Source organism: Camelus dromedarius, chromosome 2, assembly GCF_036321535.1.
Source record: "Camelus dromedarius isolate mCamDro1 chromosome 2, mCamDro1.pat, whole genome shotgun sequence".
Classification (NCBI taxonomy): domain Eukaryota; kingdom Metazoa; phylum Chordata; class Mammalia; order Artiodactyla; family Camelidae; genus Camelus; species Camelus dromedarius.
Genome location: NC_087437.1, coordinates 30,766,731 through 30,790,290, shown reverse-complemented (window position 1 = coordinate 30,790,290; position 23,560 = coordinate 30,766,731). Strand labels below are relative to the sequence as shown.

General features: G+C 39.7%; 1 protein-coding gene across 1 annotated transcript in view; it reads left to right on the top strand.

The window, feature by feature from the left end:
• LOC135322634 (1-phosphatidylinositol 4,5-bisphosphate phosphodiesterase eta-1-like) overlaps positions 1–23,560 on the top strand; it is a 113,540-nt gene continuing 89,980 nt past the window's right edge. The window contains exons 1-2 of the mRNA XM_064492178.1: positions 1–216; positions 22,136–22,254. Of these exons, the coding sequence (XP_064348248.1) occupies positions 22,176–22,254 (79 nt within the window). The 5' untranslated portion in view covers positions 1–216; positions 22,136–22,175. The remainder of the gene's footprint in view (positions 217–22,135; positions 22,255–23,560) is intronic.

The following is a 23,560-nucleotide window of genomic DNA, read 5'->3' as shown; positions in this document are numbered from 1 at the left end:
TTGTGGTGGTGGCGCCCCACTCTGCCCAGCCCGTCTCGGGGTTTTCTGCAGGCTGGTGTGGAGAAGAGCTCCTCTGGGGGGCTTTCCTGCCCCTCGACACGGTTTTGGAGTTCGAGTAGCAGGAGCTAATAACTCATCACGCCGGCACTTTGGAGGTTGCCCCTCTGTCCGGGACTCTGAAGAATACTTCATCTGCGAAAGCTCAAAGTTGAACAGGTCAGTGATTTTGGGGGACTGGGGAGGAACGAGAAAGAAAAAGAGGACTGGTACAGCAGTCCAGGTGTTTCCGGCCGGCACACGCTCTCGAGTGGTGGTGTGAGTAGGAATTCCCCAAACCCCTGTGCGGAGAACTGGACCACGGCTGGTCTTGGGGTACCGTAATTCTAAAGGATGTGGATGTGTGAGCCCTCGCCAGAACTGAATCCTCGAGTCTCTTTTGGTGAGTGGGGTTTGCGCCCCGTGTAGGGTAAAGCATGGCTCTCTGTAGGAGGCTCCACTCCCACACGGGACCCCCGGGACTGGTTTCTGACCGCGAGACGCCGCAGAGAGAGCAGGTCCTCTTTTCCCAGCAAGGGGAGTGCGGTGTCCATTACACTTGCAGTCTCACGGTTCTTCCTGCGCCCGGTGACCCCACTCAGGAACCTCTCAGGGAGAGAAGACCAGGTGCTCTCAGTTCGAGGAGGATTTACTCCATTGCCCTTTCCTGGAATAAACGAGGGGCACCGGAGCGGCGCGAGGGGGTGGGGGGCAGGTCCCGGCCATTTGGCGGCGCGCTCCGCGCCTGCGCGGGGTTCCCATGGCGACGGCGCCGCGAGTCTGAGACGCCGCCCGGAGTGCCCCCCGAAGCCCTGTTCCCAGTTGAGCGTCTGTGGCGCGTATCCCCCGATCCCCCAGACATTTTCTTTGTTTGTAACTCGGAATAAGTTTATGATCTCATTTTGAAATTAGGAGTTCAGCATTAAAATAGTAACCAACTAAAATTTTAAAGACCTCTCCCACCTCCCACACAATACCACTTTGATCATAGACGAAGGTGAGAAATTGCTTTTTGGGGCAGCATTTGAGAATTTTTCCTCCCTCTTCTAGCCCATGAAAGTGGGGACGAATAAAATATATTTACTTCCTGGTGAGGCCGTAAAAAAAAAATCGGCCAGGTGCTGGCTCTTGAGCATTAAGGGGACAGACCTGTGCCGCCTTACCGCAGGTGAAAAGCCCGGCGTGTACAAACTGGCAACACCTGTGTCCTCCTTTTGGCTTGTTAATGAAAACGAGATGCGCTCCAAAATGGACCAAAGTAAAATGCCAATGAAAAGAAACAAAGGCTTTCCCAGAAGAAGTGATTGTTTTTCCAGTTGCGACGGCGTTTTGATCACTTAGGGGATTAATCTTCTGCAGGGAATGTCTCAAGAAACCTTAACAGGAGCTAGTCAGATTCCTCAAGCTTTCTGTTGAGTCATTTTCCTTTTCTTAAAATTGTGTCTGGACAGCTCTATCCCCCTTTTAAAATCCCATTTGTTTACGCACAGGTTAGCATTTGGCAAGGATACATAACTCAAGGGGTATGTAGAAGGAGCTGTTGCTTCTTTGCTCGCTTTTTCTTAGGGTGTATCAATATTTGGCAGCATGATTGGTACACCTTGTTGCTGTTAAATAAATGTTGGTTAAAATTAGTGTAACTGCTAGTGAAAGTTTAAAACGGAGTTATTCTTCCTGGGATAAAGTGTGGCATAAAAATAGATAAAGTAATATGTGAGTACTGTCTTGCAGTATCCTATTTTTAAATAATTTGCCTTCAAGTACAGTAAATGTTGATTAGTGGTAATTTTCAGACAGTATCCTTCCACCATCAGCAAATGAGGTCAACATAATATTACTTTCCAGATGATTAGCAAATAACATGCTGTTAAAGTTCTCTCTCCCATCCCATTCATTATAAAAGCCGAGACATTATGCAATCCATCTAGCTGAAATGTTTAAAAATGGCCAATTAAGGTTTTTTCTTTTTTCATAAATAAAAAAATAGAAAAACTTAATTTTCAGGTTCAGATACTTTGTGACCCTACTTGGTGGCTTGTAACTGGCTCCAATTCCCTAATTCTCAGTGACATGTGTTTCTGCTGGTTCCAGGAGGTAAACTGCAGTTTAGCAGATCATGGGATAATGAGATTGGCAGTGCTTGGGGGAACGCTGAGGAGAGGCAGTGGGATGAGACAAAGGGAGGGAAGGTTGATGGGCAGAGCCAGGATTTATAGCTTCACCAGATTTCTTCATAAAAGCTGCCGCAGTCATTGCTTCTGTTTGATACATTTTCTCACATGAACATCAGTGAAACTTATTTTTAGGATCAAGCTTCTCAATAACTATAAGGGTAGAATTATAAAAATAGAATAGGTAAAGTTACTTTATGTTAGGGTACTATACTGGGAAAATGCTTACATGTTTTCTTAATTTATTCATTTAGTCAATAAATACATGTTGAAAACTAGTTATATATAAGATCTAAAGAAATCTAGATTTCAATGAACCAAGCGTTGTGAGTTCTGAAATAATTCTAGTACTGTTTCAGGTTTTCAGGGTAAAGATAATATCTGTGGTTCTCTTAAGGAAAGCAGTTGATGAAGTGCCAGGCACTCAGACATCTAGATTCAGGAACAAATTGCTTAAACTTTGATTTTAAAAACCCTGAACGTTGTTTTTAAGCATTTTAGATAAGATTCTCTATATACGCTAAGAAGCATTGTGGCAGGTATTTTCTTACATTTTCGTAGTAGAGAGTCAGCCCTAAAACCTGCAGTCTTGGAAGTACAGCTCTGAGTTGGGGAGGAACAGAAACCCTGGAATTCTCACGTTTCTTAGATGAAGATAAGGTGAGTGATTCAGTAGTCCTTTGTTCTGGCTCCGTGTTTCATGACATCATAAACCTCCTGCAGCTCCCTTCAAAGAATAGTGTCGGTCTGCATGCTTGAGGGATCATGACTATAATTTCTCTGAGCAAAAAAGAAAAGGGAGTGGGGATATAAAATTATGATAGTTGGATAAAAAGAATACAGTAGGGTATTTAAACATTTTAACTTTTGAGCTGGAATAATTTCTCAGCGTTTTTCGTAAGTTTAGACTCTATTGAAATCCATTACAGCCGTGACAAACCCCTGGCATAATATTGACCAAGGTTGAGAAACGTTTCCTCTTGTCATTCCTAGGACACGGTTAAGACACAGCAGATTAGGGAGAACGTAGCCTCCTTTCCTTCACCACCTCATGAGTCTACTTATAATTATCAGCTGGGAGAAGCTTGCTGAAGAGCATCCCAATTTGGTTATTGCTCTTTGTCTCGGAAAATCCGACTCAGCTGTGAATTGTGGCCCAAGTGGTGCAGAACTCATTACTTCGAACAATGCCTCCTCGGCCTGGGAAGCATGTTCTGTCTCCTCACTAGCAGGGGCTTATCCCAGGCTGGCTTTGCTCACAAGGAAAATCATTTAGACACAGTTCACTGGACACTCACTCACATCTCTTTGACACCCGTGACCATTTTTATTTAAGGAGAAATCCAGCACCACTGGTCGGTGTACCGAATTAGAAGTGCATTTTAAGAAGCCCGTGAAGAAGTTTACACAGCTTTGTGTTATTATCATCACGGTCTCTGTCTTGTGTGCTTCAAAGGAAAGAGGGCAGGATGGATAAGGAAGGGACAACTAAGAAAACTTTAATAGCAAAGTTGAAAAAAAAATTCTCACCAAGTCTGCATTTTCAATGCACTAAACTAAACGCTTGTGCCTCATTAAATCTCATAAAATTACAGAGCAGGAAAATACCCCTACCATGTACCTTACATAAATCAGGAAACCAGGGCCCAAGGTTGCTAAATGATTTTCTTAAAGTCACACAGCTAATAAATGAAAGAACTGGGATGAACATATTCTAATTTCAAATGATCCTGCTGCTTCCAAGAAGTCTAGGGAGGGCAGACGTGAAACCCTTGCTCTAGATTTTGGTATCTGTAACGATGGGAAATTCCTAGAGTTGTAATTATAAAATGGTCAAACATCAGCAATGTTTCATGGCTTAGTCTAATTTCCCTGAGTGGAACTGACAGTAGGCCTCTCCTGATGAGACATTTGGTTATACGCACCTGTATATCATGGGAACATACATGGTTCCTATGCATAACTGCAAAAGAGATCTCTCTCAGTTTGTATTTTGGCCTGAGGAATTCTGCCATGATTAGGATTTAATACAAGGCAGAACAGCTTTTCTGGTTACTGTCCAGTAAATATCTTAAACAAGGTGTTCTGGAAGAAAAGAAGGATATGAACAGTAATATATTCCAACCATGGGTGTGGGCATTTACTTTAGGTTTATTTAAAACTCATAAAAATTAAGAGATTCAGGAATTATAATCCCATGTTCCTAGAGATTAGTTTCTTGCCCAAGATCTAAGTGAGGATGGAATTGTCTTGGAATTTGAACTGTCTGCCTCCTCCATGCTCTAACACAACATGTTCCCACTCAGAAAAGCAAAGCTAAAATTATAGAAAACATTGAGTTGGTTTTCTTTTCAAATTCACCATGCCATTCAAAATACAGACATTTGGAAGTTGTTCTGATTAGATTTTTGGTGAGTGGAGAAGCTGTGTTCCCTAGATGGAGTTGAGGAGGTTATAAATTCAGGCCTGGTTCCAGAAAAACATTCAAGACTTTGTTTATAAACTGTGTTGGCTATTTGTTTAGAAGTGAGTGGTGTTTAGATTCTCTTCTGCAAATGCTTTTCCACATCAAAGTGGCCCACTTATCACTTGGAGTTTGTTGTCAAATTGCCCTGAGTTTAAGGACCCCTCATGATTTTAATGTGTGTTTTCTGGTATCCCAAGACTTAAATATTGATTTGATCTTATATAAACTTTGCTCACTTACTTTTCTTGAAATAGAATGGCTTACTGCTGGGTAGAGTCAGATGGTGTCTTTCTGTAATGTTGGACAGTTGCTGAAAATTTCTAAACCTAGGCCAGAAGCTGGAGCTCTGGTGCTCTCACAACTGCTCTGGCCATGGTGTTGAGACTCCTGAGCTGGTTCCAGATTTGCAGTAAATTTGAGCTAGTTTACCCATGAAGAAACAGAGGCTCAGAAATATTTACACTCACACAGCCAAGTTGGGACTTGAACCTTGCCGTTGCCAGCAGACATGGTCTAGTGACCTTATTAGCACACCACGCCTTAAAAGCACACTTCTCTCCTGGGCCTTCTTTCCTTCCTATGTCTCTGACGCCAAGGGAGAAGAAAAGGTTGAGGGTTTGGGAAGAATGGATGATGGACTCCACTTTGGAATTCAGTCCAGCCTTGGTCAGGCACTGCCTAGGACCCTGGAGCGTGCACTGGATTTCTCTCTTTGTGAGTTTCTCTGTGTCTTACCTACTAGCATCCTCTCTTCTCTGTGGCTCGTTCTTTTGAGATTAGCAAGGGACTTAACCTGTCCAGCTGTTCAGGTGCCCGTGCATTAGCTACTAAGTTGCCTCTGGAGGGCAGAAAGATCTAGTTTGGTGCGATCACATGTGAGTTACTGATTAACTGATCTAAGGGAATCATGGTTTCTCTTTCATCTGCCTTCACTTCCTTGTTGCTAGTCCACAAGAACCAAACATTTGAATTCTGCTTCCCACTTCCCTCTTCTCTTGCTCTTGAATTTAACTGAAGGAGCCTCTGGACCTTGAAACAGGTCTCCCTGGAGTGCTAACGGGACCTCTGCAAAACTACCCCTGGTGGGAACTTTGAAAATCAATACAGTTTTTTCGAAGGTCAGAATACTGGACCAGGAGTTAAGTGAGTTGATTTGCTGTGTAATTGTATGTAATTTGATTTTCTAGACCACCTATTTCTTTTTTGCCAAACAACTGTTTCTTAACTTTGAGTGATATGGGAATCATTGAAAAGAAATTAAAAAAAAAAATGAGATTTCTTTATAGAAAAAGGAGTCAGGATTATGTAAAGACCCTTTAACTTTTATTTCAGTTTAAAGACTTTTGTTTCCGTACAACCATTTGGATAAAACAAAGAAAAGGAGGGTTAAGGGAAAAAAGGAAGTTTTCCTGTCTGCATATAGAATATCCCAGGGAGGGTACACTAGAAACTAATAATGTTGATTGCTGGGAGACAGATACCAGAGGTAAACTGTTCATTGTATACCCTTTAATGCCTTTGGATTTTGAAACTTAATAAGTAAAATTAAAGTTAAACAAAAATATTTGGGTTTCAATAATAAAGAAGTAAGTAACCACCTCCTGGCTCCTAAGTGGTAGAAATAGGAAACTGGGAAGCAACTTTAAAGAAACTATCTTTTTTACCATCTTTTTAAGTCTCACTGAAGTTCACATTTACTAATCCTTTTTTTGTATTTAGTAATCGTTTTTTTTTTTTCGTATTTAATAACTTTTAAAAGCAGTGTTCTTTAAGCTCTTCTGGATTTCGATAACAGGGGTTGGGGAGGTGTTTTTTTGTTTGTTTTTGAATTTTCATAGTTTTCTTCCCGTTCAGAAAACGTCAGCTATTGGCTGCAACCAGACTCAGGAGGCCAATGGGAGTCAGACCTGTCCCACTCCTGAGCCACTGAATCTGTCTTATGCTGTCAGGGTGTTTCTGGAGACAAGGCTAGAAAGTTCCCCCACCCCTTGTTTTTCTTCCCTGTAATGTGATTATTTTATTTTCTGGAGCGGTGTATTAATGTGAGTGTGTGAATGTCAGATAGATCTTGTCTTCTCAAATTGAAAACGGAAAAATAGAATTGCATCCAAATGTTTTATCCTGAACCATGGTTTTCTCATTTGAAATAGCCTGTGAATTGGAAGAATTTTTCTGTTTGCTGGGTAAACTGTTAAAATGCACCCTTGGAAGAGAGTGAACACAAACTGTGTACCAACTTCTTTTTCACTCTTCAAAAGAGAGAAATGTGAAATCTATTATTTAGCGTCCAAGTTTCAATCAAAAACAACGACACAAGTCAGGATCAGTTTTCAGCACTTTCTTGAAAACATCTCATCTCAGATTTGGTGAAGTAAAAACCTCACAGAATTCTTCTTCTTGCTATGTTACTTTTGTTAGAAAAGAGTAACTGAATAGATCATACATTCTCATGCTTGAATTTTTTTTGTAGGCTAAAGGACATTTAGTGAAAATTCTCTCACACCTCTGTCCCTCAGCCATCCAGTTCTTTCTCCAAAAGACCAATAGTACTGTTAGTTTCTTTTGTAATTTTTCAGAAAGATATATATATATATCTATATATATATCTCTATATATATACACAAGCAAATACATATGGATGCTTTAAAAAAAATCAAATGGTAATGCACTATTCATATGATTCTGCACATTTTTCTTGTAACTGTATTTTGTATATCATTCCATATCAGCATATAGAGCTTCTTAATTCTTTTAACTTTATTTTTTAAAAGCAATTTTAGTTTCACAGCAAAATTGAGGGGAAGGTATAGAAACTTTCCCATATACTCCCTGCCCTGCACACTTGCACAGACTCCCCATTATCAACATCCTTCAGCAGAGCGGTACATCTGTTCCAGTTGATGATCCTACACTGACTCATCATAGTCATTTAAGTACATGGTTTACACCACTGTTAACTCTTCGTGTTGGGCATTCTCTGGGCTTGGACAAATGTATAATGACCTGTCTCCATCATATGGTGTCATACACTTTGTTTTCATTGCCCTAAAAATCCTGTGCTCTGCCTATTCATCTCTTTCCTACTCTTCAACCTCAGGCAACATTGATCTTTTCATTGTCTCCATAGTTTTGCCTTTTCCAGAATGTCCTACAGTTGGAATCATGTTATGTAGCCTTTCCAGATAGGCTTTTTTCATTTAATAATGTGAAAAGTTTCCTCCAGGGCTTAATACTTTATTTCTTTTTAGTGCCAAATAATATTCCATTGCCTGGATGTACCACAGTTTATTTATCCATTCACCTACTGCAGGACATCTTGGTTACTTCCAAGTTTTGGCAATTAATAAAGCTGCTACACATATTCATATGTAGGTTTTTGTGTGCACATAAGTTTTCAACCCCTTTGGGTAAATACCAAGGAGTCCAATTGCTGGATAGTTTAGTAAGAATATGTTTTGTTTTGTAAGAAACTGCCAGACAATTTTCCAAAGTGGCTGTACCATTTTAAATTCCCACCAGTGATGCAGGAGAATTCCTGTTGCTTCACATCCTAAGCAGCATTTGATGGTGTTAGCATTCTGGATTTTGGCTTTTCTAAGAGGTCTATTGTAGTATCTTGTTCTAATTTGCATTTCCTGATGATACATGATGGAGAGCATCTTTTCATAAAATGCTTTCTTGTTATCTGTTTATCTTCTTTGGGGTTGTGTCTGTTAAGATTTCTGGCTCAGGTTTTAATCAGGTTTTTTTTTTAATTTTATAACTGAGTTTTAAATTTGAAGAATTCTGTGTATATGGTGGATAACAGTCCTTTATCAGATGTCATTTACAAATATTCTCTCCTAGTCTGTGGCTTGTCTTCTCATTCTGTTGATACTGTCTTTCACAGAGCAGAAGTTTTAAATTTTAATGAGGTTCAGCTTATCAGTTCTTTGTTTCTCATCCCTTTGGTGTTGTATCTAAAATGTCATCACCGTGCCCAAGATCATCTACATTTTCTCTTACATTATCTTACATTGTCTTCTAGGAATTTTACAGTTTTGTGATTCACATTTATGTTTGTGACTCATTTTGAGTTGATTTTTGTGAAAGGTGTAAGGTTGAGGTCTAGATTTTTTTGTTTTGTTTTTGCATGTAGATGTCCAGTTGTTCCAGCACAATTGGTTGAAAAGACCGTCTTTGTTCTGTGGTATTGCCTTTGCTCCTTTGTCAAAGATCAGTTGATGCTGTTTATGTGGGTCTATTTCTGGGCTGTCCACTCTGTGCCATTGATCTATTTATCTGTTCTTTCTTCAGTACCACACTGTCTTGATTACTGCAGCTTTATAGTAAGTCTTGAAGTTGGATTGTGTCAATCTTCAGCTTTGTTCTTTAATATTGTGGTGACTATTCTGGATACTTTTTTTTTTTAAATAGCTACATATTTTCTATTGTATGGATAAATTAAAATTTAACTGAATTAATGGGCATTTAGGCTGCTTCCGATCTTTTGAAAACAACAGTGCAGTAAATAACCCTATATTCACATAGTTTGCACATGTTCAAGTGTGTAAGATATTTTTTTGGAAGTGGGATCGCCAAGGCAAAGGTATTTACATTTGTAATTTTGATAAATATTGTCAAATTGGCCTCCACAGAATTTGTACAGTTCATACTCTTATCAGAAGTGTATTATGTGATGATTTCTCCATACCCTCACTGACACAGTTTGTCATCAAACTTTCTGACTTTTGCTAATCTGATAGGTAAAAAAATTAGCATCTTGGTATAGATAAAACTTTCTCATATTCACTTACAGGTGATCTTTACAAATTTCTATTTTGAGCAGAGCCTCAGAGTAGAAGGTGTCACTTCATTTTTTTCTAGTAGAGATTAAAAAATCAATTTTGAAGAAGCAAGTGAACCACTGCATGATAGAGGATCGAAGTCAGTACACTTACTTTTCTTAAATAATAGGCTTTTAGTTCCTTTTCACACTTCTTCCAAGTCTCAACATTTCACTCATCCCCCCCAGGTCTAGGAGAGCTGATGCCTTTGGTACCCAAAAGCATCTCCAGTCCTGGCAGGATGGTGTCAACCTTGGGCTTGGCGGTAGCACTGCTTGGTTCCCACTCCCTGGAACTGAAGCTGTCTTGAATTCCTTATGGCTCTTGTGGCTGCATAGGTTCTCGTGTCCCAGCATTACTGAAGGAAAGAAGATATGTTGAGCATTCAGACTTCGGTGGGTTCTGATGCTGTTTGGACACTCTGGGATCCCTGCTCTTCCATGAATGTGGACAAGATTCTATTGGAGTAATGGAGGATGCTGAGGGTAGCAGTGAACCAGGTCCTGGCCACTAGAATATTCTGTCTCACTCCAGCTCCCATGATTTTAGCGTGAACATATTAGGTATTCAAAGGAAGGAAACTATGCAACAGAATGCAATAGAAGAAAATAGGTAGGCCAGGGGCAAATAACCAGGAGTTCATTACTGTATTTATAATCTTTTTTTTAAGTTTTTTTTTTATTGAGTTATAGTCATTTACAATGTTGTGTCAAATTCCAGTGTAGAGCACAATTTTTCAGTTATACATGAACATACGTATATTCATTGTCACATTTTTTTTTTCCGCTGTGAGCCACCACAAGATCTTGTATATATTTCCCTGTGCTATACAGTATAATCTTGTTTATCTATTCTACATTTTGAAATCCCAGTCTGTCCCCTCCCACTCCCTGCCCCCTTGGCAACCACAAGTTTGTATTCTATGTCTATGAGTCTGTTTCTGTTTTGTACTCATTTATTATTATTATTTTTTTAGATTCCACATATGAGCGATCTCATACAGTATTTTCCTTTCTCTTTCTGGCTTATGTCACTTAGAATGACATTCTCCAGGAACATCCATGTTGCTGCAAATGGCGTTATGTTGTTGTTTTTATGGCTGAATAGTATTCCATTGTATAAATATACCACATCTTCTTTATCCAGTCATCTGTTGATGGACATTTAGGCTGTCTCCATGTCTTGGCTATTGTAAATAGTGCTGCTGTATCTATATCTTTTTTGCACTAGTTTAAGAAAAAAAAAAAAACCTACCAAAACCCACACTATAAATTTAATCTGAGGAATTTGTAATACTCCCTATTGGTTTGGTTTTATCTCCCTATTTTGTCTTATTAACGCTTTCTATGACACTTTCTTCAGATGGCAATTTCAAATGGGCTGTTTATTAGTTAGCCTTAAAGAATCAAGAACTTATAAGATTGAAGAGAGTAAGTTAACGTGAAGTGTGTTGGGTACATTGAACTTGGGTTACCTCCATCAGCTTCTGATTTTTCTCCCCAGAGCTTCTTGAAAATTAAGGATTCAGCACATGAAAAACAAAGCAGAGTTGCCACAATTTAAAATTTTTTGATGATCTTTTGAGCTTGAGAATTTTTGTGACCAAATTAGGAGGAGATGGGGCTTTAAGGGGCTTACTGCTTTAAGGACCTTTTGTATTTCCTTTTTATGATCTTTATTTTTTTCTGATATTCTTATATTTGCATTGATATAAGTTCTCTATTGAACAGTTAGAAGGTTAACATCCCTGCTGGCTTTAGAGAAACTAAACTTGATTTTTTACCTTTACCACCATTATCTTAGGCTAAAATCTTTGCAGAGTTACTGTCTTTATGATCACTACTATCCTTTTAAAAGAGAGATCTATCTCAAGATTTACATTCTGAATAATTTATGTTTAGGCATTATTGGTGAAATGTTACTTTTGACAAATTCCTTATGTATACTTTGTTACATTACATTGTATTTAAACAATATGTGAATAATGTACATTAGTAAATTTTACCTTGATAACTGAGAGTGGTATTTTGGGCACCTACAGTGCCTTCCTCCTAAACTGCCCTGCTCACTCCCCTCCCTTCTCATTTTCCCTTATAAACGTACTTCTCTCTCTCGAGATCTGGTTCTATCTTCCCACCCTCCAGGAACTCTTCCCTGACAGCCTTGGTTTCCTCTCTTTGAACTCTTACAGTATGCTTCATTGGCCATCTAGCATACATTCTGCCATTTTTGGTGCAAGTTTTGTATAAACCTTTTGTTTCTATCTGTGCATTGTTCTCTCATTGAGATCATTGGCTTCTTGATGACTGGGAAGGTGTTTAGGCATCTCTCCATCCCCTCAGTACTCACAGCGCCTGTAGTAGGGCCCAGAGCATCCTTGTGGGTTATTTATTCATAAATTGGGGGCAGTTAGAGCCTTTTTCACCTCATGGGCTCCTGAACTCCTATTTTTGAGCACAAAAAGGGGAGGCACTTACCCTCTGTACCCTGCTGTGTGGTTGGGAAGGAGAGAAGTTGTGGACTGGAGGTTTAATTGCCCAGTTGAAGGGCAGATCTCTTGTTAGAGCTGCCGTTATTGATGGAAGGGGTAGGGAATGCAGGCAAAGATGGGAATATAACACATTCCCCGTGGTAAGCCCCCTCGTCTCACTGGTGTGTGGGGATGTGGGCAGGAGAGAGGGTAAGATGAACTCAGGAAAACTAGTAGATCTACCCTTCTCTGGGGGTTGTCCTCTCTGCATCTGAATTTTTGGCAACCTTGTGTAGGTATCGAAATTGGGGTGGAGCTATTCTGAAATACATTTCTAATATTTAAAAAGCATGGGAATCATTGGTTTAGAGGCAATTAATATAAATCAAGGATGTTAGACCTACACGTAAGTAGATGAAAACCAGAATTGTGAAAAAAAAAAAGTCTGCTGGTAGTGTTTCTTCAGGAAGAGTCTTTGAACGTGATCCAAGGTGTTAATATTGGGCTGGATTTCAAGACTGACAGCCACCAAAAGTTGAAATCTAATTACCAAGCAGTCATTCCTTTGGGTGTTGGTTTTTTTTTTTTTTTTCCAGTGTAGTTTTAATTTCCAGTTTGCACTTTGTGCCCACTTAAAAAATGATGGAATATATGAATGGTGAAAATATGCCAACCCTGACATGAGCATAGGGAATTGGAAAGGATTGTACATTGGAAAGTCCAGATCCCACTACTGGCTCTGCCACTCCTAGTAGTGTGTTCTCTCCCTCTCTCTTCCTCTCTCTCTCTCATTCTTTTTAGAGAAAAAGAAAGATTCACCTCTTATATTCATTATTAGGTAGCAAAATTACATAGACCTTAAAAGTGCAATCATTGGAGTTAGATTTTTATTTAGGTCAAATACCAGTGCTGATACTTGACAGCTGTGGACCTTAGGTAATTACTTAACCTCTCTGTACTTAAGTTTCTCTATCTGTAAAATGGGGGTAATTCTACCTAGCTTTTAGGATTGTTGTAAAGAGGAAATAAAGTAATACTTGTAAAACATTTACCACAACACCTGGCACATAGGAGGTACTAAAATGTATCAGCAGTTTTTACAAAGTAGCAGGCAGGGAGCTAGTACGCTTTGGGGCTAGATCAGGTCCTGATTTGGCTGTCAGACTGCAAGGTTCTGTGGCTTTCAATATGAATTCCCAGAATTGAATACTGTGTCTAGCAAAATAGGTCACCAGTACTCCTACTGAAACTATTTAAAAGTGTTGGGTACAATAGAACGATGATTTTCTTAAATGCAATGGACCTGTAAAAAAGTAATGAATATTCAGGCCAAATGCTAAGTGAAGAGGGGTCTACTGAACAGTGAAGCTGGCTTTTTGTCTTGAGGACAGTTGCCAAACCGGGTTAACTTGAACTTCTGTTTTCATGGCCTGAGGGCACAGGGACAACAAGAGATAAGGTAAGAAGTCTGAGAGGGACCCTTTATAAGCCTAGGTCTTCAGAATGCTTCTCCCTCATCACGAGGGTGTATTGGAATAAAAGCAGAAACAAAAATAAAGCAGTTACTTACCCTCTTTCCAACCCTATAAGACTGTAAAGAAAATCACCTATCAAAAATCTTGATTCTGAGCAGATCTTGATTATTTGGTCCTGAGAATTTGTGATCCTGAATCAGCTCTAATACAGGTGTAGCTGGAATCCCAGTAACGAGGTGGTCAGAAAAACTTAAAGATGAAAATTTGATTTAAAGAGTTCCCACATTATAACTGTCCCTGGTACTAAGCAAACACCAATGTCCCCCCTTCTTTTGGAGGAATCTTTGTTTTTCTTCTTTTGGTTGGAGTATAGTCAGTTTACAATGTGTCAGTTTCTGGTGTACAGCACAATACTTCAGTAATATAGGAACATATATATATTCATTTTCATATTTTTCACATAAATTACTACAAGATATTGAATATAGTTCCCTGTGCTATACAGTATAAACTTGCTGTTTATTAGATTTTGTGAGAATCCTCCTGTATTTCAAAATGAGAGACACTCTTCTAGAGTTCATTAGGTGTTCTGTGAATTCAGTGGGTTTGTAGATGTAATTCTTGGTGTATTTGTGGGAGAGGACGAGCTGTGAGTCTCTCTACTCTGCCATCTTGGCTCAACCCCCTCTGGACGAATCTATTTTTATCCCAGACTTCAAAGAACCCCCACCAATGAAATTAGAAGGAAAAGGAGCATCTCAGAGTATTTAAAAAAAAAAAAAATCACTAAACACAAGATGTGAGCTGAGAACAAGAAACTGTAAAGACTAACCAAGCTGATTTGAAAAAAGAGCCAAATAGAATTTTTTCAAGAAAATAATTTAACTCAGTGAATACATATAACAAGCAAACTAACCCAAACTGAACAAGGAAATTTTCAGCTGAATGACAGTGCTGAAGGAAGTTTTCAGATGGCAATAGAGAGGCAAAACAATGAAAAACCCAAAAGAAAGGTTAATCAATGTGGAAGATAGGTAATTCAGATTCAGTATGTTTAAATATAATTTAAGACAGAAGAGAGAAAATGGGAAGAGGCAACACTGAAAGAGATAATAACAGAATTCTCAAGGACCAATGAAAAGCATCACTTTGCATATTCATGAAGTCATCTGAATTCTGTTCAGAATAAGGAAAAAGAAATCCACACAGAGACAAAAGATAATTAAATTGCCAAACACAGAAGATAAAGAGAAGATCTTAAGCAAGGTCAGAAAGAAGAGGCAGCTTATTTTCAAAGACATGACAAATTATCCTGACACAGCCACAATAGAAGCCGGAAGACAGTAGAATATTAAATTTCATGCACTAATAGAAATTAACTATCAGCTTAGGATTCAGTTTTCATTAAATATATCTTTAAAAAACAAAGACAAAATAAAGACTTTCAGACTCAAAAAACGAAACAAAAACAAAAACCTAGAGGGTTCTCCAGATCCTCATGAAAAGGATACACTTAAAGCAGAAGAAAATTATTCCCAGGTGGAGGGTCTCAAACAAGAAATGAAGACCAAAGAAAAGGAAAATTTGTAACTAAAGCACATGCACTGACTGTATAAAATAATAATGATGTCTTCAGTGGGAACTAGATAAAACAAGTGATGTAAGTTGAAGAAGCAAAAGGAGTCAATGTATCTAAAGTTGCTGTATAGTTTGGGAGGGAGTTAGACACACTGATGAGATTTAGACTTGAATAAGTAAAGTGTGTATGTTAAAACTTCTAAGGCAACCACTAAATTTAGTAAAAGAATGAGTAACTTTCCAGTTAACAGGAGAAAAGAGAATAAATCTCGAAGTTGAGAAAGTTGAGAAAGGAAATATTGAATAGGCAAGACACGGAGCAAACACAAAATAAGATGTAGAAGTAAATTCAGATGTATCAGTAACTCTAATCTAAACAAAAGATTGTTAGACTAGATGAAAACTGAAAATTTAACCATTTGCTGTTTATAAAAGACACGTATACAGAAAGGTAAAGGTAAAGTAATAGAAAAAGGTAAACCAGTGATTAAAAGCTGAAAATATTGACATCAAAAATGAAAAGCTGGCAATATTGATAACACACAAACTAGACTTTAAATGTCAAAACATTTTTAGAGACAAAAGAGGGTCATACTGATTGAAGAGTTTGAACTCACAAGAAAAGAAAGAACTTGTATGCTTCTTATAATGTGGTCTTAATATATATTAGGCAAAAACTGAGAACTACAATGAGAAACCAGTATATTCCCAGTGGTATTTTAAAATACTTCATCAGCACTTGGTAAAGTGAGGAAAAGATTGGTTACCACATAGATTTGAGAAATACAGTTAAGTTTGAGCTGTTAGACATATGAAGATCAGTGCATCTCGAAACCGTGGGATACATATTATTTTCGAACACACACAGAACATTTATAACCAGTGACCTCAAACTCTGTCATTAAGTCTTAACAGCGAATGATTGGTATCATATGGACCAGATCTGTGACCACCGTGCGATTAAGCTAGAAACTGGTAACAAAAGATGATTATGAATAATTACAGAAATATGTTTCAAAATGGCCTTTGGATCAAAGAAGAAATTGCAATGGAAAATCAGAACATACTTTTAACTGAATGATAACAAAAATACTATGAGTCAAAACGTGGAGTGGGGGTAAGCAGCTAAAGCATGTAGAAACGCTTCTAGTAGAAAAGAACGCTTAGCAGGGGAGGGTGTAGCTCAGTGGTAGACTGCATGCCTAGCATGCAAGAGGTCCTGGGTTCAGTCCCTAGTATTGCCATTAAAAATAAATAAATAAACCTAATCATCTCCCCCCCACACACAAATAGATAAATAAAGAAGAAGAAAGCTTATATGAGAAAAGAAGAAAGCCTGAAAATATAGCTAGATGTTGAAGTCGGAGAGTTAGAAAAAGATGGAAAATAGGCCCAGAGAAAATAGACGGAAGGAAATAATAGTAATAATTCCATGTTATTCAATGGAGAGGATCAGAAACGATAGTTTGGCTCTGTGTAAAAAAAAAAAAAAATTAGTAATGTTGATGAACACTTGGTAAGACTGGTTTAAAAAAGAGGAGAGAGGCACAAATAAACAATATTAGGAATGGAATAGCAGATGTAGATGTTACAAAAATAATATTAGGAACTACCTTATGCTAAAATGTTTGAGAGCTTAGAGGGAATGAATACATTTCCAGACAAGTATAACTTACCAAAATTAAATTATAAAAAATAGACTGAATAATTCTATAATTTTTAAAATAAGCCAGTAGTCAGATATTTCTCCATAAAGGAAGGTCTAGGTTTAGGTGGGTTTATGAGCAAGTTCTACCAAGTGCTCAAGGCAGAAACAATTTCAAACTTGCATAAATCCTTCCAGGGGATAGAAATGCATTTTTTGACATTATGATAACCTCAGTCTAAAAATCCTGTCCAGAACAATATGAGAAATGGAAACTATAGACCAGCCTTACCTAGAAATATACATGTAAAAATCATCAAACCAAGCCAAATCCAGCAATATGTTAAAAAGATAATACATTGTGAACAAATGAGATTTATCTCGGGACTGCAGGGTTGATTTAACATTAGAAAATTCATATTAACAGATTAGTGGAGGTATATGTTATCAGTAGATACAGCGAAAGTGTCTTATAATGTTTAATATCAAATTATGCAAAAAGCTGTTCAAAAAATCAGAATAGAAGGGAGTTTTCTTAACATGATAAAGAATATTTACAGATAACCTACAGCAAACATTACAGTGGCGAAATATTAAAAGCATTTCTTTCTTGTTAAGATTGAAATCCATTATTTTAGGCAATATTGCTTTTGACAGTTGATATTATACTCTGTCCTACTTTTTTCTGCATAGCATCATGTCATGAGCATTTCCTATGCTCATTTACAAAGTTTTTGCGAATGCAGTGGTTAATATCTACCCTACATAAGAAATGATGCAGTGAATATTTTTTGTGTATTCATTTCTGTCTGTATCTTTAATTATTTCCTTTTGATGTATTTCCAGCTGCTAAATCACTGAACCAAAAGGTATGAACTCTTTCAAGCACTAGACACATATTACTATATACATGAAACCAGCCCTTTCAAATGAAGCAACCATGTGTCTTTGGAGGGTGATTGTATCTCACTGCTCAACTTAGCTCAGAGCATTTTCAGCTCCTGATCGCTTTAAAGAAAAGAAAACAGACCAGGAACTTGGGGTTTAGTGGTGTCCCCTGTGAGCCTTAAAAAATGAACAAAGTCCCCTTTTATTTCTTTCCCTGTGTGTACATAGCTGGGAGGGGGCTAGCTCTGGAATTAGGCTGTTTGCAGAGCCTTTTAACAACCAGTTTGGCAGTGCTTGGAAACCTGTAGGGAGTGGGGGAGGGAAATTATGATGGGGGAAGGGAGGACAGTGACCTGGCCCGTCTGACCCAGGCCTCTGAACTGCTTTGGAACCTGTTAGTCTAGGCCTTGGCCAGAGGACAGGAGCCATGGTCCCTCTCAGCCCATCCCTGCACTGTGCAATTCTCTTGATTTGTTTGTCTCAAAGTTAGTGCAGAAGTGTGAGAAGAGCAGATGTCCTTGAAATTGCAGCTTTTAACTGGACACTGTTTGAATTCTCAACCTTGAGGGAGACCTTGGTGCAGAAATTCCCAAATGTGTTGTGTCAGAGGTTGTGAGGTGCAGGACACAGTTTGGGGACCTTTTTCCTTGTGCCTTCCTGTTTCTAAGAACTTACTGTTTTACAAATATTACTGTCAGAGCCTATTAATTATGTCTTTTGTGTCTCAGGGAGGCTTAAAGAGAAGGAAATTGGCACTTCTCTGTATGAGTTAAAGGCTATATTAATGGGAATTAACTCTGTAGCTTCTCAAGGCTATTTTAATTTATAATTAAAGATGAATGGATTGGGATATTAGTGGGGGGCGGGGAGTTGCCCATAGTCCTTGTTAGTGGAATGTGGAATATCAAGGCTGCGAGCTCGAGCTCGGAGAGGGAGAGAGCATCTCACTCACCACCACCCCCTGTTTTGTTCACAGATGAGGCCGCCCAAGCACAGGGGCGTGAAGAGACAGGAGGCAGTTGAGTTAGAGGGAGACCTGGGCTGCAGCTCAGGCACCTTGACCACTAGTCGTTTTCCCCTTGCCCCTTGATGCCTTACTGCATCCCATGAACTAGTCACTCCTGTTCCAACAACAGGGGGAGTTTATGCACTGCTTTAATCTCTGGCCATAGCCTTCTTCCCTGTTGTTAGCAATTTGGAAAACACATGAACCCTTCAGACAGTTTTCACAATGGCATCTGGCTCGAAAATTTGGTCCTGGTGTTTCTGAACTTAGTCCAAGTAGCTCACTCAAATTTTATTGCAAAGCAAGTCCCGCCGTTTGATACTCAAAGGACTGACATTTTGCTCAGATCCCCTCCAATGTGTTTACTCCAAAGGCTCCTGCCGAGGGAACAAGGTAAGTATTCTTTGAATAAGTGAGGTTTAGTCAACTCTTCTTCTCCTGTCTCTTCTCCTTCATTGGCCCACAGTGGGGATGGGTTGAGTAGTGGAGGTGGGAAGAATTAATCTTGGTTATCATGAGTAATACAACCGTAGGCTCTTTCTGTAAGGAAGCAGAGTGTCAGGGAGGCTAGAAAGAGTGTAACCCTAGGACTGGGACAGTGGATTTGGAGCCAGAAGTCATGAATTTGCAATCTACTGTTTCCTATTGGCCTCTTTGAACTCATGCTTAATAATGCGTGACTTCCAGGGCTGTTGTTAAGGTCTAGACAAGACATGAGTGGGAATATTGTATAACCCATAAAATAGTTTACGAATAATGAATTATTTTTAAGAAAGAATCTAAACTAATGGGAGTGAGAGTGCTGGTTTTTATGGCAGAGGGGTGCCAGAGGAGAATGGGCTGTGGTGGGGAGTAGTCACAGAGGAAGAGGTGGAGACAGTCAGCATGTAGTAGACAAATCCCTGTACTTAAAGATAAAAATGTAAGTACATATGTTCTCTGCCTCCTAAAGTTCTCTTTTAGGACTTTCTTTTTTTTCTTTAGCATAGTGTTAGAACTCTGATTTACATACACGAACTTGAGTAGTTTGTCTTTTATTAAGCTATTCAGGTGGCTTGAACAGTTTTGTAGTGTTCCATGAAACTCACGCTAAAGCAGTGATAGGGATTTGCCTCACACGTGAAAACAGCTTTGTTGCATGCTTTGGCTTTACTGCACAGCTGTCTCATCCCCTGCTTCATTCAGCCCTTCTAACTTCAGTCATTATCTCCACCTCTAGTATCTCTACATTTTGAAATCATTCGCTCTGATTCTGGAAGCCAGAGTGGACATGTCTCCCTCCAGTCAGAGACTGGAGGGAATCTAGGAAATAGGGCATATAATGGAGCAGTTACTGATGTTTACGGAGGGCCTGTGGTGTGTGCTCAGCTCAGGTCTGGCACTCAGAGGCAGCTTATTGCCTGCCCTGCAGCAGCAAACAGACACCAGGGGAGGTAAGACATGCTAGTAATGAACCAAAATAGGGAGCACGCAGCCTGGAGACCGTACGGTTCAGTTACTCACACCTTTGTGTCTGGCTCAGCCATTTAAACTCAGTTGCCTCTTCTTAAAAACACCTACCCGCAGAGTTTGGAATCCAAAGATAAGGTTTCAAGTCCCATTGCTACTTTTCCTCGAAGCATGAGTGAGTCACTTATTCTGACATCCTCTTCTCTCCTTCTTTCATCTGGTTAAAAGGAATGATCAAATGAGAGTCAGGGATGTGCTTGTGTTTTTTAAATTATATACAAATGCCCTTTATTATTTGATCTTCTGATTCCACTGTCTTCCTTGGATTGGTAATGAACAGAGAGGGCAAAATTATGACACATGAAGCCATAATTATGATCAAGTTAGTAAGGAAAAATTAGCATGAATAGAGTTCTCCTTAATTCCATGTAACCTAAAATAGTTCTAATATAAATCATGAATACACTTTTGTAGGAAATAGTTACTATTGTTAGCACTGAAAATTATTTCCGATTCTTGAGAAAAGGCATTCTTATTAAAAACATGTCTTCAACACTGAATATGTGAATATATGTATAGATAAGTAAATGCACAAACAAGACTGGAATGATACACCCCGAAGTGGTCATTCCAGGAAAGGGACATGAAATGAGAGAAGAAAGAATTTTCTGTTTCTTTTTTTTCTTTTTCAAAGAGAGGATTTTCAATGAAAAAAATTTTGTGATGAATTTTAGTATTTGAGTTTTTTTTTAAATCGATGAGCATATATATCTATATAACTAAAATGTTTTTTAAAGAAATCTCTGTCATATGCAGTATTGGGTGGGGAAAGAGCAGGGAGGGTTGTCTCCATAGTCATGTGTTTTCTGTCATATTTTAGAGTTGGTTCCCTGGGTGATGTTATCTTAGTGAGATGGGGCTCACCCTCCGCCTGAGGGGATGGGAGCAGGGGCCAGAGTTAGCCGGATGGGGGTAGGGTAAGAAGAAGGGGGAGTCAGGCATGGAGCCAGGGAAAACATCGGGCAGGTTGCAGTTAGAGGAAGGAGGGGTAAGACTTAGGTTTAGGGAATGAAGGGGAAGCTCTGGCAAAAGCTTTAGGAACCTACACCATTTGTGGTTCCATTAGTGAATAGCCCCAGCTCTGGTCATCCACTCTTTTCAGTACCGCCTCCATCCTGGAGTGCCTTTACAAGACTCGAGATTGCTTTCAGAACGTGATGACAAATTGTTTCCCACCTGTGGGTTTTCCTTTGTGCCAGCCTTGCCTGGTTTTGCCTGGCTTTATTCTGTGACCAGAAGAGAAGCTGGAATTCTGAAAAGTTGCTTCAGCCCATTCCCATGAACAAAGGGAGCCTTGTTCCGGGTTATGCACATCAGCTTTTGGAGGAGTTGAATTCATCAGCTCAGATCTCTGCTTTTCAAGTCCTTGCTCTGGTTAGCACTGTGCTTCTCTGTCTGTGCAGGGCCAACCCTCACGGAGGAGCAGGCCTCCTCCTGGTTCACTGGGCTCTGGTTACACCAATAAGGTCAGCCCGGGCAGAGGCTGGATGTGGTCCTGGATGGACACCCAAGCTGAAGCCACAAGAGGGTTGTAAGCTTTGTTCCTGTGTGTGCCTTTGCCTACGGCTACATGGATGCCCATACAACTTCTGAGATTTCCATAAAATGATCATGTATGTAGTTCACCAGAGTGGTGCTAACAATGGGAATGACCGGTCACCCTTCTGTTGTCCCATCTACCCTCCTGCAACAGAAATTTCTGAAGAGTTACCAGCACAGACTGGTTTGAGTCCTGGCCGACTGTGGGCGAGGCCTCGAGCACATAAACCAATCCTGAAACTGGTTCCCTGATGGTGGGTTGATCTTTTCCCCCCAGGGCAGTGGTAACTTTGAGCCCTGTAAGGAGCTATTTGAAAAAGCTCTTGCTGTGGTATGTTGTAAATGACCTTTTACTACCTGGGAAGTTTCTGGGGACCTGGGGGGGGTCCCTGGCTCCTTGTGTGGAGAAGCCGTGAGCCCCGTTTACTGCCCCCTAATGCCCGGAGGCTGATGGCATCCGGTGACCCATGTGGGCGTTTGGCTGCCGTTGGCTTCATCTTGGTCTCATTCTATTTCCCTTGACAGGGCAGTTTGGGTTTGATGCTGCGCCAGGAATCTTCTGACAATGAGTTACTGGAACTTGGAGAAAAAGAACAGCGTGCAGTACCGCAGGCACTTCCTGGTGGACAACAGCCTGTTTCATGGTGAGCTGCATTTTGTCCTCCCGTCCTTAGAGCTTTAATTTTGTTTCTGATAGCACTTTTATCAGCACTCTGGATGCAAATAGGCGATAATTGTTGGGTTGAACCAAGAGCTTGAGTTCACTTGTCGATGAAAAAGTACCCAAGAAGCCCCATGGGACCTGTGTCCCACAGCTGGAAGCAAGCGCCCACCCGGACGACTGTGATGGTGCCATCACCTCCTACCTGGCAAGTTAGTTTGTGTCAGTGCTTTTCCTCTTCCACTGCACCGTTGGCTCCAGTAGTACCCCTTTCTGATGTTTGAAATTTGGGGAGCTAGAGCCATAGGTAGTGTTTGGTTAATATTGGTGGCTCACCAGTCAGGGCTTATTACCAGCATGCTGTGTCCCTTCTGTCAGGCTCTGGATAAAAACAGAGCAGGTCACAGCACTAAACCATAACTATCTGGGTGCATTACTGCAGCTGTATATCAGAGAATCATCAATATTAATCATTTCCATGTCAAACTAAGACGAATCGCCTTTACCCTGATGGTGTATTTGTTTTGTGAGGCCATCAGGGATCAGCTCTTGTCAATCCTGATATCAGGATGCCCTTGAGTGAAATTTACTTACGAGTCAGAGATTTATGTGTTGCCAGAATTTTTGGACTAATCTCCATCAAAAGCTGGTGGAATTGTAGAGGGAAGCGAGAGATTTCACAGGGAGTGGAGTGCTGTTTAACAGAATCCTGTAATCTTAGCTGCCTTCGACTTTCTAAGTTTGGTTTTTCTCCCCCAATTTAGAGACAGACTTAATGTTTTTTATTGCTTCAGATTAAGTTTAAGATAACAAACTTAACCCTGTTTACTTTGTTAAGGCACGTTTTGCTGTGTTTTTTCGTGCTCATGATACCTCCTCACTGTAGGACTTGATTAGTTGGAGGATGGCTTCATTTACAGGTCAAGAAAGGGAAGTTGAAATGAAATGACCAGCCCAAGATGACACAGCCAGTTGTTAATAAGGTCAGATCTAAAATGCCAGCCTCTACCTTTCCGGGCCGGCTCTCTTGGCATTGCAGTGGTGAAGGCCTCTTAGCAAAGGAGACGAAGTGTTGACTTAACACTCTGAGTTCTACTTTGTTTTCCTGTGAATCTCATCTGACAGTGTTTGCTGTGTGGTATCTTCTGTTACAAATTTACTTGTATTAAAAAAGAATAAATGTGATAATCAAAGAAACATAGGAATTAGACAGATCAGCTTTAATTTGCCAAATTTTGTGCGAATTTTGAACAAGGTCAGATGGAGCTGTTTTTAGAATTCATCATTTT